This window comes from Rhinatrema bivittatum, chromosome 8 (genome assembly GCF_901001135.1).
Source record: "Rhinatrema bivittatum chromosome 8, aRhiBiv1.1, whole genome shotgun sequence".
Lineage (NCBI taxonomy): Eukaryota > Metazoa > Chordata > Amphibia > Gymnophiona > Rhinatrematidae > Rhinatrema > Rhinatrema bivittatum.
The window spans coordinates 133,805,778-133,822,729 of NC_042622.1; the positions used below are offsets into that span (position 1 = coordinate 133,805,778).

General features: G+C 43.7%; 1 protein-coding gene across 13 annotated transcripts in view; it reads right to left on the minus strand.

Moving 5' to 3' along the window:
• The window catches only part of LOC115097412 (dual specificity testis-specific protein kinase 1-like), a 175,179-nt gene that overhangs the window by 118,091 nt on the left and 40,136 nt on the right, over positions 1-16,952 (minus strand). Inside the window, exon 1 of one of the 13 annotated variants that reach the window (XM_029613200.1) lies at positions 4,152-4,266. The exons of the other annotated variants lie outside the window; for them this stretch is intronic. Within the exon in view, the coding sequence (XP_029469060.1) occupies positions 4,152-4,236 (85 nt within the window). The 5' untranslated portion in view covers positions 4,237-4,266. Of the gene's footprint in view, positions 1-4,151; positions 4,267-16,952 lie in introns of those variants that run through there. 13 annotated transcript variants of the gene reach the window in all.

Sequence of the window (16,952 nt, forward strand, 5' to 3'; positions counted from 1 at the left end):
CACCAGATATTCTTCCCTGTGTTCCTCTTTTTGGGATCCTTTATATTTCTTGAACACTGTTCTTTTTGTTTTTATTTTAACAGCCACCTCCTTTGAGAACCAGATCGGTTTCTTATTTCTCCAACTTTTGTTTACTTTTCTAACAGATTTGTTGCTCTTGTAATTGCTTCTTTTAGTTTGGCCCACCTCTCTCATTTTACCCCAGTCTTCTAGCTCTACCTCCAGGTACGTCCCCATTTAAACAAAGTCTGTGTTTTTGAAATTCAAAAAACTTGGGTCTGTGTGTGACTTCTCTGTACCCTATTTGCAATATCAAACCATATTGTTTGTTGATCACTGGTGCTGAGGTGGGCACCCACCCTGACATTAGAGACATATTATCCCCATTAGTGAGCATTAGGTCGAGTATAACTCCCTCCCCTCATGGGTTCCATTACCATTTGTTTGAACATAGCTCCTTGAGGGCATCCACTATTTCTCTACTTCTATTAAATTCCGCAGAAGGGATTCTCGAGTCTACATCTGGTAGATTCAAATCTCCAACAAGCAGCACGTCTCCTTTCTTTCCCACCTTTTGGATATCTTCCATTTGAGTCAGACGCCTGTAAACCACTCCAGTAAAAATGGATGCACCATCTTTTTTTTTTTCAGGACGGCCCATAGTGCTTCTTCTTTACCCCACATTCCTTGCAGTTCAGTTGCTTGGATATTGTTTTTGACATAAAGAGCTAGCTTTCCCCCTTTTCTGTCCTCTCTGTCCTTCCTTAAGTTATAGCCTGGTATGGTCATATCCCAATCATGAGAATGCATGAACCATGTCTCTGTAACAGCAACAATGTCCAAGTCCACCTCCACCTTTAGGGCCTGTAGGTCTGGGATTTTATTGTCCAAACTATGAGCATTTGTAGTCATAGCTTTCCAATTTTTCTCAGTTGATTTGTTGTACTTCCTAGACTCCTTTTCTGAGCTGATTTTGTTATTTTCTCCTCCCACTTCCTGTATTGCTTAGGGGTGACATGTCAATTTTATTGGCCATCTCCTGCCACCCCCATTCTCTAGTTTAAATGCCTGTTAATATATGATCTGAATTTCTCACTTAGCATACTCCTTCCTGCTACGGACAAATGTGGGCCATCCTTACCATATAGCCTTTTACTGCTCCATACACGACCCCTAGATTCTAATGTCACCATCTTGCCCTCTTATATTGGGCGAAAGGAGTTATAGGATCTTGCTTGACTTCCAAGGTAGGGAAAACAGCCTCCCAGGGTCGGCACAGGTCTTAACAGACAAAAACTCACAAAACTCTTTTCTTCTGAATGCTCACTTCCAGACCTGTGAAGAAGCTGGTAAGGGCAGTGTTACTCAAGTTCTAGGTTGGGGGACCAGAAACAGGAAGAACACAAAAACACTCCTGAATCTCTCAGCTGCAACTTAAGTCTGCAACACTATTCCAACTCCCCCTCATTCACACAGGAGCTCACCACTCCAGCAAGCCTCACGGGAGGTGCTGTTATGAATGGTACACACCCTTTCCTAAATTCTCTAACCCCAGGATTGGACTAGGGCCATTGGGAATAAAAAAAAAAGAGAAACCAGAAATGTACACCAAAAAAAATGGGTATCGCACATTAATCAGAATTTATGCAGAAAGTGTGTGTGCACGAAGCATGTTTTCTATGCATAAATCTAGACTATAGGACCCAGCACCAGAACACCAGCTTCTGCTAACAGACTAACATTTGCCCTGAAAACTTTACTCCATCTCTGAATATCATTTATGTTTCCAGCGCTAAGAAGATACGAGTTAAGTCAAAGCACCTCTTTGCATTGGGCAGTATTAGATAATGCCCTCCTTTACATAGCGTTTGCATGAAGAAGCACAAATTTGTACTATATGTTATTGCTTGGTTGTGCACACATTTTTTGTACTCAACAACTTGTTAATCAGGAGTATAGTTTGCACACGAAGAAGTGTGCACAACTAGGTGCTAACCTGAGCACATGGCCGAGCACACCTTATTGTAGATGGTTAAAGCTTTGGTTTTTCAAAAGGGAATAACAGGCCTGTCAGAATGTGACGGCTGCAAAAGGCCCTGCACGGAAGTTTCTAACCCCAGTTGCTGCTGCTCCAGAGTCGGAGCCGCTCGAGAGAATAAACGATGCCTATGTTGCAGACCTGGATACTGGGGGTGGCAGTAATGTTCTGGCACCGGAGGCAGATGTCTACATTACCTGTGCTTAAATCCAGGCTTGATTCTGTCTCCAACATTGATCATCATTCCCTCTGCCCTGAATCTCTCTCTCTCTCTACTCCCACTTCAGATTGTCCCTCTCTCACCACCCACCCCTACTTCCTTCCACATTGTGCCTCTCTCCTCCCTACCTAACATCGTCCTTTTCTCTTTCCCCACACCCTCTCCTACCCAGAATTTTCTCTCTCCTTGACTCCATACTTTCTAGCCAGTACTGCCCTTCTCTCCCCCATCCACCTACCCAGCATTGCCACTTTCTTTCCTCCACCCCTGCCCCAAATCCCAGTTTCTCACTCCTTCCCCAGCACCTTACATGATTTCTTACTTCATGTCCCCAACCAACAATCCCCCATTCTTTGTCCCCATCTTTACCTCCCTCCTCCAGTCCCCTAACACAGCATCTCTTATCCATAACCCCCTGCCCTGCATTTACCCATGGCTCCATCCCAGGTCCTCTTCTCCTCTCGCCTGGGATTAGGGGGGGTTGACACAAAGCAGCCAAAGCAGCAGAAAGGAAAATGAAACTCAGCAGGGAGTCTGTCTCTTGAGCCAGCACGTGCTCAGGCCCTGCCATAGCCCCAACCCTATTCCACATGAGTTTCCTATTATTTAAGAAAGCCATATGGGGCGGGGCCACTGCAGGGCCTGAGCGCACACTAGTTCACAGCCAGGCCATAGTGCAACCTTTATGCAAATACACCATCGCCCCCGCCCCCATCCTCAGTCCTGAGACAAAGAGACCACGCTGAGGTGGCAGGGGGCATGGTATCCTTCAGCAATGGCACCTGCAGCCAAGGCCATATTAGCCATAGGTTAGCTACAGCTCTGTGGACAAGTAGTTCAATGCGTATTACGATTTATCACCATATAACTTAAGACATACTGTATACAAACAACAAAACAATTTAAAATCCAGGATACCATCCCAGAATTATCTGTTGGCCCATTCTGGGAAGAAACGTGCCTCTTAATTGGCAAACCCCCCCCCCCAAACTCTGAATTTTTTTCACCTTTCATACTCCTGAAATGCAATGCAGCCATTAAGGTCTGATTTAAACATTCTTTGTATACAGCCAGCAGGTGTCACTAGAGAGAAAGAGAGATTTCTATAATACTTCTAGGGGCTGCAAGTGCTGCCTCTGTGGCATCCCTGGCCCCGACTAGCCTAGTGTACAGGAATCTGGACTGGAACTAATCCCAATGGAGTTTTCTTGAGCTTTAATAATTGATACTTCACTTTCAATGCATATCCAGCATAACTCTCTGCTTCAATGGCAGGGGGAATGAAGAAAAGTGGATCTATATACAGACAACAACCAACAAGAACTGAATTACATAGTCTGGGTAAACAAATAAGCATGGGTGTAGCTTGCTTATTGCAGCGGTTACTACCCCTAACTAATTAAGCTAGCTATTTCACTTAGATGCAGTTCCAACACTGCTCTCTACATTAATGGTGGGGGTGGAAGGGAAACAGAACCAAAAGGTTACTAAGAGCCAAGAGTAACAGATAAGTATGAGAGAAAAAAAAAAGTGCGAAGCTTGCTGGGCAGACTGGATGGGCCGTTTGGTCTTTTCTGCCGTCATTTCTATGTATGCCGAATTTTGCTTGTTTACTTTGTATCTTGCAGTCTTGCTTTTCTTAGGGAAATCAATAGGAAAATCATGCAAACAATGGGGTAAAACCAGGACTGGATATATCCATCCTGAAAATGTGGCACCAGATGACAACTCTACACTTATGGCATAACATAGGAACATTAGTTAGAACAAAGGCTCTAGCAGCATAACAATAAATGTAAGAACACTGGCAACAGGTTCCCATGCATAAACCACTTTTCCCCCACTGGAAATCACAGTGTTAACACTTTCAAACTCATTTTGGCTTATCCATACCTGGCACTTTCAGGGTGTTGTGTCCGGTTGCAGAAAGTTGCGACCGCTCTGCCTCACCTCTTTTTTGCCTCTCCTCCTCCTCCATGAGTAAGATGGCTGCCTCCGGTGTCGAGTGCCGAAACCCTCGGCGTCTCCAACTCAGCATGGGCGTCCCCGTCCACCGTGCTCCTTCCCATGGCCTCCTAGGGCGTGCGTACGCTGCCTACGCTTATCTACATGTCATGGCAGGAACCTCGGGGGCGTCCCCACCGCAGGACTTCAATACCTCTGGGTATTTAAGCCTCCGCTCCACTTCCAACAAACGAGTTAGCAAGGACTTCAGTTTACCTACTCTGACCGCTTCTAAGCTGCACACTTAGACTCCTCGCTACCCTTCGGGGTATCTCGCTCCTGAGGAAGCTCTGGGCACCTGCTCCTCGGGGGCCTCTCGCTTCCCACTACCCTTCGGGGTTTTCTACTAACTAGACAACCGCTCCTCGGGGGTCTTTATTCTTTTTTCAGGATTCTGCGCTCCCAGGTACTCGCTCCACGAGGGCCTATCCAGCTCAGTATATCCTGCATCATGGACCTCTGGTTCGCCTTCACTATCAACCAGGAAGATTCCAGCACTACTCTTCAGTGAGTACCTTTGAGACGGTTACACCTTTATGATCCAGCTCTCCATACCACCCACCAGGTTCGGCTTATCCCGCTCTGCGGAACACTACCAACCTTGTACATCAGGGTGAGACTTCTACATCTGAGGCTGTCTGAACATATTGACACCTTGCTGGACTTCAGTGCCTTACCTTCCTGCATTTCTACCATCTATCTACAGCAGTACAATAAAGCTTTTCATCTCCAGTGTCTGCTCTCTGAGTCTAGCCTATCGCTGTGGTTCCCCACGGGGCCCCTCCCCGTGGGAGGAGTCATCTCCATAGCAACAGAGTCCACTATGCCACAAACCCAACACAGGGATTGACCTAGAAACTCCAGGATTCTGCATGGAACTGCCCAGTCTCCAAACACTGGAAATCTTGTTTGTATTTTTTTTCTTCAGTCTATGTTTCCATTGCTACCTACAGACTGATACGTGTAAGCCACACGTGTGCCACCCACTGCAGTGAAACTGACAAAAAAAAGACCTGAACATACCCGCTGCCTTTCATTCTAATTAGTAGGATAAATCTTGCTTCTTTATTTATGAAAATTTGTCTTTTGTTTACAGAAACTAGTGATAGCTTTCACCATATATTCTCAGAGAGTCTGGATTTCAACTTATGAAACCAAATAGAGACAATAACCCCAGGTTTCTTTGGGTGAGCACAAGGAATGCTTTAAAAAGAGCTTCCTTTTCTTAAATGAGAAAGCCTTTTGAATGATTTGGTGCCTTTCCACATACTGTTCCTGCAGGCTTGACCCAGTGCTATAATCATCTCTTTGTGCCTAAAAGGATTCCCGTCTGTGGAGCCTCCAAATGCTTTTCCGCCTTTATTCCTTGCCTGGCATTGTGTCTGTAGATATTTATAAATGTGGCTATTTGTCATTGGATCACTACTTACGCCATAGTCTGGCAAACACCCTTTCCAAATTCCACAAGTTTGCTCAATTGTATTCTACAATCAAGTTCTTTTCCATTCAAGAGCCTATTTACATTTCTATGAGAAAGATACACAGCAGCTTCGTTTTCAGCTCACAGAAAAGACGCACACACAGAAAAGTAGTTTCTTACATATGGGACAGAGTTATGCTGTCTAAGACATGCACAAAATCCACTGGGGTAGATAAACCTCTTAGAATTCTGACAAGTTGCACTAGCATCCAGAGTAGTATCTGTCCATTCCACATCATGATGAAAGCTTCAAATCAAACAGATTTATGTAGCTCCTTACATGGAAACTGAGGCTGCTGCCTTCTTGATTGCCAACCGTGGTACAGTGGTACAAAACAGTCCTCCGAAAGACCAGAATCTAAACGACCTCTGAGAAATGTTTTGACCATGAGCAAACCCAACAGCAAGGTAGCAGAATGCATCTCATGCTTTCTGCTAGCAGTTCACTTACACTGGGGACATAGTGGTTGAGAGGAACAGATTTTACATATTAAAAGAGCTCCTTTCTTAAAATTCTGTTCAGTCTTATGGTCTAACAAAGTGAAAATGCTGGTTTGCCTATTGGAATAAATTGGTTTTAAAATGATTATTACTTTACTTAGAAGACTAATGCCAAGTCTTATGCTAGATATATTCATTGGTATAGCGCCTTCAGTGGAAGATGGGATGAGCTAACATCACAGAAGACTCTTTCTGGTTTCATACATAAAAGATATTTATAAAGCAAAGGATCAGACACCATCTTCTAGCATGTGTCTAGACCTTCATTTTCAGTTTTTCTTTGATTTTTCCTGGGAGTTTATTAGTGTTTATTACCACAAGAACAAAACTTATATTTAACCAGAAACATGACAAGTCATTTTATCCCACCAGTTTTTCCCATTTTTGTCCTTGATGTAAGTAACACTGATACATTTGCAAAGAAATAAAAAAAATAAAAAATAAAAACTGAAAACAAAATGTTCCTAAGAATGTAACCCCATAGGAACTAATATTTTAAAGCTATTTGTGCAGCCTGGTAAGCATTTTCCACTGCCTAGAGAACATAAAGTTTAACATTAGAGTTCTCCTTTGGAATATGACTGTTGGCACCTGCAGTAAAGAGTAAAATGCCTAGTCTCATTGCTATCCTTAACACACAAGCTCTCTGGGTATTTTCAAACAGCCTGCACAGGCTAAAACGTCTGCAGATATTTTTTATGCAGAACCATCTGCTTTGAAAATTCTCAGGTGTGCATGGAATCCCCTGTGCCATACTTGCTGAATGTCACTCCTGTTCAAGAGGAAGTGTGGCTTTGTGTATGTGGATTTATGTGCAAACTTCTGAAAATCAAAAGTATGTGCGTACATTTCTTTCCCACCCCAACTCCGCCCTTCATAGTCTATTTCCTATGTGTAAAAGTACATGCAAAATCATTTTTCCACGTACGTTTAAATGTATACACCCAAACTTGATTTTCAAACAGGGATGAATGCCCAGAAACTGGGATTTCTGCATGTACATGTTTTTGAAAATTACCCCCTAAAATAGGTAGTCCGGTACTTTGTCTTTTTGCTTCTCCTTTGTTCTAGAATTTTCCTTCTTCATCCAGTTTTATTTCCCAGTAGTCTGAAAAGAGCCAATAAATCCCTAGAATTCCAGTTGCAAAGGACTGGACAGGAGCTTTCCCTTGACAGTGGTCCACAAAGACCACTCCTACATGGCTATGCTGATGAATATCCCCAAATAAATCACTAGTTAACCGGATAAGTCATAGCAGGTCTAAATTATCCAGTTAACTTAACCAGCTATGTTTGAATGAATATCGCTACTTATCCGGTAACAGGGTCATAAGAACAAAATGCACTAGGGCGTATCGTGGGTGTTAGCACCCTATAATGCCATAACGCATGCATTATTTATCACATCGTGCGAAGCATATGCAAATTTTTGTCAAAGAGGAGGAGATTGGGCAGGGCTTAAGAAAATGAGGAATGTTTAACGAGAGAGAGAGAGAACAAAACTTTGGGATTTCACACATATTACTCAACTATTTATACCACTGTAGGAGGGTCAACTAGTAACTAGAGGTGAAGTTTTGATGGTGGTCTAGGGTTTTGGGGCCAGTTTAACATTCACAGTGAGACATACAAACAGCACAGTAGACATCAGTGAACATTTAATGTGATATGGAATGAGGAAAGATACACAAAGATGAGATTTCTACAATGTACTCTCGCCCTAGCTTGATAGCACCTAGGTAGAGAGTCCATCACTCCATCAATACATGTTTGTTATTGTCAGGTGGCCAGGATTTCGCAAAACTCCTATTATAGGGAGCTACAATATAAATTTTTAGGAAGGGCATATATCTCTCCGCAGATGGCATATCGCCAGCGGCTTACAGTCTCTGATAGTTGTGGACGATGCCCCCAAGTCACTGGCACCTTGTCCCATGTTTTTTGGACTTGCCCGGCTAGCCAGCTCCTCTGGACGAAGATTGCGAAATACCTGGCCACCATATTAACCCTCTCTATTCCAGTGACGCCTCTGTGGCTTCTTTTTGGCTGCATACCGCCTCTTCGAATACGAGACCCCGGCACCCGCCTACTGCTTCAAAAGGCTAGTTTGGTGGGGAAATGAGTGATTCTCTTGGGATGGAGAGAGGTGGAGCCATTATCATTCTGGACTTGGAGGAACCTTTTTTACTCACTCATGCACATGGAATATCTGTCATCTCGCAGCTCACCTCACTATAGAGACCGCTTTTTGGCTGTTTGGGAGCCTTATATCCAGACTCTTCCTCATCGGGCTCACAGTCGACTGCTCAATGACTGATAATATTTCTTCCTGGACTTCGATGTGTGGTCTGGCGGGGATTGGGATGTCTGATAGCTTGATAGATTGATAAATTATTATGCTGGGTGGTTTCTTTTCTTCTTTTCGCTTCTCAGGTTATTTTTCTGGCTGTGCTTGGAGACCCCTGGGTCTGGGGGGGGGGGGGGGGGGGGGGAGACTGGTTTACTGTAAGGGGATGTACATGTTTATCATGACTGACTAGTTTGAACCTCCTCGGTTTGTATGTTCAATTTTCGTGAAAAATCAAAAATTGTTTACTCTTAAAAAAACAAACAAACAAAAAAAAAAACACAGAGCCAAGCAACAAGTTGATATATTGAAAACTCTTGCTAGGACTGCAGTTTTAATATATATTTGATTTGATGAAGTTGTCGAGTCAAAGCCCCAAAGCTGCAGCTGCTCTGTGGGTGCCACTGCTTTGAAACTGCTTTTATGAGTACCATTTGCCATTAACAATGCAATTCTTAAATTAAATCCATAACCCATGAAAAGCAAAAAAAAAAAAAAAAATAAAGATAGTCAACAGAAGATGATTTCTGGAGGTTTAGTCCCAGGCCGATGCTGAAGCCCCTGCGTTAGTATTTGGCCTGGGCCTAGGTCTCAGGACTCGGCATTGGATCTAGACCTAGGCCTAGGTGTTGGGACACAGTCTTCAGGCCAGGTTCCGGCGTCAGACCTGGGCTAGGCCCAAGACTCATGCTAGCCACATCGACATGACCCCCACTGATGGTGTAAGGGTCAAGGATATTCCTGGCTCCAGCAATTATTATGGGGTGGGAGAAATGGGGTGCAGGAGTCCTAAGGAAGCCATGTTTCTTATTTTTTGTTTTCTTTTTGTTTTTCTTTGGATTTTTTTTTAAGGTTTATTTTGTGTCAGCAAACTTCAGAAACAAAACAAACATTAAACAAAACAATGCCCAGTGAAAAACATTTCTCTGTATATCCCTACATGTGGCCTGCAAGTTTTTTTTCTGTGCACACATATAGACTATAAGAGTTTTGTGTTTCCTGTTACTGAGTATACATATATACTATAGATCTATAGCAAGTATTTGTTAAGAATTAGAACAGCTGTTTGGTGTTAATAATCCAATATTGATGTGACATCATTTGTGCAAAATCTTTTATTATTATCTTATTCTGTGCATCAGACTTTTCCCTTCTATTGTTTTATTGCTTGTTTTATTTTCTGGTGATTCCATGTTTCTTTTGATCGATTACTCAGTAAAGCTTTAATAAGGTTTGCTCTGTGTGGTGACAGTTTTGTGTACCCCCCCATCACTGGAAAGGTGGGAGATAAAAGTGTCCCTGAGATAGGGTCTGGGGGCTGTGTCATTTCCCTGGTTCCTGTTATCCAAATACCCCCACCTACTTCAGATTTCCAAGTGAATCCACCATGGGGATAGAATTTTTTTTCTCTCTATGGCTGTCTCCCCCCTACTTTGGCATGCAGCTCTACTGTTTTATCGGAGGTACACTGCACATGTCCATAGCTGGAACTATAACAGGAGCAAAACTGGGACTGGCTCAGTCTGACTGATTATATAAAGCCATTTGGTAGCCTCATCATGGAGACAACAGTAGACTTGGTCAAAAACCAGTCAGTTGACAACCTTATTGCTCTTCCTCTCTTAAGTTATGTTCTTAGCCACTGTGGCATCATGGGAGAATGTAATATTTGTCAGTACAAGAATGTTCTAGGGTTCCCCCCTTTAGAGATTATGTTCTCAAAGGAAGATAAAACAAGATAGACCTTGCCAGGTGACACAGCTAGAGCCTGATTAAAGTACAGAGAGCCCTGTGGTTACAGTAAAGAAATAATTAGATCTGTCCGCATCCGGATGGGAAAGCAGATGGCACATGTGGTTCCCTGATGCCTGCAGATAAATAATAAATTAGGCTGCAATTAAATCTGGTCAGTCCATGAGGACTTCTTCATTTACCAGTACGTGCCTGCATCTATTTTCAGTTTGTGCATGAATTTGAGCACATTTCATTGATTTTACCACTCGTTCTTGATGACTCATTGCTGCTCAAGATAATGCCACTACTTGCCCAAAGCCCTTAGCAACTGTAATCCTGATTTCTGAGTATCTGCAGGATGTTTGTTGAGGCATGAATGGAACTCTGCATTTGGACCGACCTCTTAGTCGGTTAGTGGAAGTGCAAAGCAGGATAAGACAAGCATATAGAGCTGGAAGCAGCTGAAGTCCAAAATTAAGAAGACTACTCTGGAGTTTATAGGCAGTTTAGCACTTGAAACAAGAGTGCATTTTATCTGTCATGTCTGGCAAAACAAAAATTAAAAAAAAGGAACATGGAAAATAATGTTTTAGTAAATTTCCTGATAATTTAGTTTATTGCACTTAATATACCGTTTTTCTGTGATAAAATAAAGGCTGAACCTCCCAAAAGAGGGCTGAAGTTGTGGGAATCTCCTCATGAATTGTTAATAGTAAGCACAGATCATCGCATTGCATCAAGATGCCATAAACTCAGTCATTGACAAATGTATATGCTGTATAGAAGACTGTAAAGGGAGGGGTTACCCTCGTTTTACCAATTCAGTTCATCCCAGGGTTTTTCTTCCAATTATTCTCACTGGAGCACATACCCTGCTCCAATGAAGGAGTCCCCTGTTGTAATGGATAATCACTAGACAGGTTACTCTGTTTCGCAGATAATCTTTTATTAAAAATTGATGGTTTGTTTTTTTTTGTAGAGTCTAATCATACATGCATTAGGTAAGAGTTCACAATATTGATGTCTGGGCACGTTTTTCTTATGTACTGTGCACCACACCTTATCGTCTCTAAATATTGATTACTGGGGAAATAATGCTGCCATAGTTTACTCTAAAAGTGATCAGTAACCTATGACAGATTTTTTTGTCTTTAAGTTGACGGTGCAGTAAGTATCTTGGATACAATATTTATTTAGTTTTAATTTATATTTTATAGATGTGCCTAATCAGAATACAAAGGTCAACACATCAGGAGAACTTTTTTTTTTTTTTTTTTTTTTTAAAGCAATGGTTTCCGTTCAGAAAAGATTCTGTTTAGGAGCTGCTGCTGTCACTACTCTGATCGGAGACCACAGTCAACAATTACAAAAAAACAAGCATAAATCATTATTTAAATCAGTTTAAATGTACCAAAATGCTTGCATCAGAATCAACGCAGGACAAATATTTTCTGTGATAGGTTATATAAGTCACAGGACTAATGTTTTCAAATGGGTTTCTCTTACACATACTGGGCCGATACTCAGCACCACTAAGCCGGATAAGTTCTGACTTATCCGGCCAAGTGGTGCATTTTAAATATTCAGCTGCGGTCAGTGGCTAGCGCTTAGTCCGATAAATACTTATTGGGCTAAGTGGTGGGAACAGGCTAAAGTGGAGGGGAGGGAAATGGAGGGTAACGGGGAGCAGTTGAATTTTCAGATAACTTATCCAGTTAATTCTGGTCACCCTGAACACTCGACCTAAATTCTATGTATAAAAGTTATCCAGCTAACTTTATGGAAGCTGGATATATTCATCGGCATGGCTAGATAACTTTATCCGGCTAACTTGCTGAGCCGCACAGAGGCTGAATATGGACCTCGCCTTGACTGAAATGAACCTCACTCTTAAGCAAGGGTACAATTTCTGTTTCCCAAGTTTACTTTTAGTTCTCCCTCAATCCTTGTATTATGTCCAAGGGATCTTCTGTCTGAAGTCTGTAAGATGTAATGTATATAGGCTACATATTGAGGTGTGCTCGGAAGTTTTTTTTGATCAGGCTGGTGGCACCCAAAAAACTGGGACTATTTCTATATCTTTCTGCCATTTTTTCCTGTTCTGATTGCCTATCTTGGTACTTTTTGATCTTTTGCCTCTCTGTAGGGACAGAATAGTCACTTGGTATACTGATACTTCTATGCGGAATCTGTGAGAAGGTTTTGCTCTATATTTAATCGATTCCAATTACTTATAGCCCTTTATTCAGTGTGATGCTCATTCTTTAAAGCATGTCCAATGCTCCCACTAATGTGCACAGGAACCTTCAACTGCATTCTAACTAGCAGTAACGTGTGGCGACATCTGTAGTAGGGCATTCAGTACACGTGTAACCCCTGGGCTAGTTATTCCCAGATATTGGTTCCAGAGGCCATATGTCAAATCATAGTTTCCGTCGTAAACTTCCCTTAATGGTAAATCACGTTAATCTCTAGGATTCTCTGGGGGGGGGGGGGGGGGGGGGGGGGGGGGGGGGAGTTTTTCTAGGCTCTTCTTGCACTTGCAGATTGTATGTGGCAGTGATGATTTCTCAGTTTATTAAACTGTAAGAAGCACTCTGGAAACTGAACTAGTTTCCAGCATTACTTTTACTGAATTGTTGTTCAATGATGAATTGTTCCTTACAGCTTTATCTTCACTTAGAAATGTTACAGTCAAGGGTCTAAAATAAATTTGTGATTTAAGTACTTTAATTTATTTATAGATGTAAAAGCCAATTATCCAAATTCTTGAAATCAATCTTCTCTCTCCTTTCCTATGGTAAGGGACAGGTGTAAACTTCCCTCCCTTGTACAGTAGATAGTGAACAGAACGTTATAGTCCAATTTACATACAAAGTCTCATCTCCATCTCTTCACATAGTACTCTCTTCTGAACTCACATTCTCCTTCAAGTACCAGATTAATACTCTTACTTCTCTTCTCCAAAAACCTCCAGTACCTGTACATGGGCCCTTGCCAGGATCCATCCAAACTCCTTCTCCTCCTCTGGATGGCTGAAAGTCATCCCTCCTTTTGGATACTGAAGATGACAGGTTCCTTCGCAGTGAAGGAAGCTTTTCCCTTTTGTACTTCAAAACAAAGGGCTAAGCCCCTATTTAATGGGAAACCCAGTAAAATAGAACAATCAATCTATTTACAACACACACAAAAAAGCCAAGATCCCAGGAGGTTGGAAAAACTCTCCTTGCTCAGCTGTAGAATGTCCTTAAAACTGGTTCTTCAAAATATATACAGGAAGGCTCTCCGACTCTCTCTCTCTCTGTCCCAGGTCTCATTTTTAAGAACCTCAGAGGCCTTATCCTCTCACCACAAGATAGAGAAGCTAGAATGAAACGCGATCAGTGTACTTGCTCATCTGTGCAGGGGGCCGGTGCAAGGGGAAATTTTCCAGCCACCTGTGTCCCCTTTCCTATCTCTGTATGTCATTCCCACTGTTGCTCTCAGAGCCCTCCATCTGTCTTACCCCAGTCCACCATCCTCCATCATTCCTGCTCTCTTTTCCTGGTACTCACTCCCAGTCCCTATTCCTTATCACCTTTCCCGATTCTCTTCCCCCTCTCCCACCCCAGTCTTCCCTCCCATCTGACAGTTGTGGGATGCATAAGGCTGGGCTCCTGACACTGGCAGTGTCTCCTCTGTCTAGCCTTGGCATAATCACCTTGTCTAGCTTCCCCACTCACCTCCCTGGCACGGTCATCTGTCCCTCCTCCTCCTGCCCCCTAGGGCAATCATACATTTTCTCCCCTCCCCCCAAATCATTTATACTCCCTTTTCCCTCCCCCTCACAATCAATAATAGTTTCTCTTCACACAGCTGTCCTGCTCCAATCATCTGTCTCAATTGTCCTCATCCTTCCCCCAGCACAATTTATTTTCACGTTCTCTCCTCCCCACTAGTAAAATCAATTATGTTTCCCTGCTCCCCGCCCTCCCTACTCAAACAAAATCATCTATCCTCCTTCTCCTCTCCCCTGAGATTGCCTTGAATCAACAGCAGGAGCGCTTCTTACCTGCTGCAGCCTTCTCCTCAGGTTTCCCTTTGAAGTCAGAACCACATGGGGCTCAGTAGTCTGAGACCCTGGATTTCAGGGAGAAGCTGGACAAGGAGAAGGCCGCTGCAGGTAAGAAGCTCTTCTCTCTGACTCTTCCTGCAGGTGGGAGGATATCGCACAGTGGGCCAGGAGGAGAAGGATGTAAGTAAAAGCGTTGCTGTAGGTGGCAGCAGCTGACTGTCCCCCTTTTCTTTGCCAGTGGCTCCTTTACCCTGGCCTCACTCTTCTCCCTGCACTTGCCAATGTGCCAGTGGTTAAGCCCTGGGGATTCACGAATGCCTAGAAGGCTCAGACCACACACCACTGCTAACACAAGGTCGCTGCTCCAGTCGTCTCACACTACGAACCCGTGTGGGATCGGCAGGGGCCTCGTGCAGTTCAAATCACAAGGCAGCGGAAGCATTACCCTCTGTATAGAACACATTCAGAGGAAGGGCTGGCGGAAGCACTAGGCAAACTAGGCCTGGGCCTATCATTAGGGGGTGTGAGCCATGTGGGGCTGCAAGCGGCAGTGCCAAAGAGGAGTGGAAGGGCTGCCCAGACGCCGTGAGTATGCAGTGCCGGCCCGCCCACAGGCCTCGGCACTAAGCATGCACCTGGCAGGAGCCGCCCTCCTCCCGTGGACAGAGAGGAGTCTTGCTCACTGGCTGGCCCAGATGGAACTGGGGCTGGAAGCTCTCTGCATGGATCTAAGGGGACGGAGCCTCTGCTCTCCCTCTTGCTCCCGCATGGAAGGGTTGCCCGGGCACCATGAGCCTACAGTGCCATCCCACCTGCACAGCCCTTGGCACTAAGCATGTAGATGGCAGGAGCCGCCCCAGGGGTGGCTGTGCCCTCTGGATCTGGGGATGTATCGTGGGCTGGGTGTGTAGCTCTGCGGATGAGCAGCTGCTGCACGGGGGCCGGCTGCACGCCCCTTGGAAGGGGGTGCGGGAGGGCTTGGAGCCACCGTTGCTCGAGTTGCATTAAACACAGCCAAGATGAGGGGCACTCCGGGCACTGGTGGAGGGAGCTGACGGGTTGTGAAAGTCTTGGGCCGCCTTGCAGTCCCCTGCCCTGCCTCCATCTCGCTGCTGCTGTCCAGGAGCGCAGGGGTTCGGCAGGGCAATTTCTACTCCTTTTTGCTGCCCCACATGGCTCACCCCCTCAAATGGGGGGGGGGGGGGGGGGGGGCAGGGCGCAAGGCAGAAGGTGCCTAGGGTGCCTAATCCCCTTGCTCCGGCCCTGTTCAGAGGCACCCTGCACAGTTGAGCAAGTACACTGATTGTGTCTCATCCTAGCTTCTCTTTATCTTCTTTAACCCTGCACAGAAATGCCAAGCTATCTTGTTTTTGTAGTTTAAACATCAGCTCAAGTTCAAATATTATCCTTGAGATTTTTTTCCTAAACGAAAACTATTCTCCTCTGGTATGAAGCTCTTCAGAGCTTCATACCAGAGGAGAAAACTATGATCCACAAAAAATAAACAGAGTAAAGAACAGTTGATTATTTAGGGCAATGGTATTCACTCCCTGCCCTTGAGGGCTGCTAACAGGTCAGGTTTTCAGGATATTCCTAATGAATATGACTGAGATAGATTTGCATACATCTGTCTCCATTGTATGCAAATCTCTCTCATACATATTCATTAGGGATATCCTGAAAACCTGATTTGTTGGCAGCCCTCAAGGGCAGAGCCATAGCCAGGCAATGTGGTGCCTATGGCCAAGTGAAAACTATGTCCTCACTCATTACACAAGACACGACACCATGAGTTGGGAGACTTTGTTAAATGTTTGTACAGCAATGCCCATGGCCAGTGCAAAGGTATTAGGCGCCCTTACCCCATCACACCCTCCTCACACACACACACAATTAAAAAGTTATGCATTTATAACAACATTTTACATGAAAATGGACATTCAAAGCACAGTCTTCTGAGATAAAAATATCACTTACAATATGTATATTATATTTACATGTACTGCTGTGGTGCCAACCAGAAAACCCTGCATAAAAGCAAGAGACACTTGGAACTCATATGGTATTAGGCCTACTGTTATGCGTCTTGGGCAGGGGCATGACCCTCAAAAAGCTACAATAAAACAGAATTATAATGCAATAAACTTTCTATAATCAAACACTAACTGCCAGCACTCAAACAGCAGTAACTCTACTTATGAACGTTAACACTGCAAATATTACACCAGGCCTAAAACACCAATACACCTATTAGGAAAACAGAACAAGTCTACATACAAACTCACTAGTGAAATACCTCACTTCAGTCACACATGCAAAACACAGATAGACCCTCAAATACAGAATAAAGAGACCATAAAATAGAAATAGACATGTTCAGGCAAAAACTGAACTGGAAACCGCAACAAGCCAAACTCTATATGAACTGCAACAATAAAAGAGCAGAATCATTACCATTCCTCAAAAAAAACCCCAATAAAATTAGTAAAACCATACCAATAAAAAGAATAATTCAAAACTAATGAATAGAATAGCATTCAAAAATTAACTCGCATATAACATTTCCCAAACATC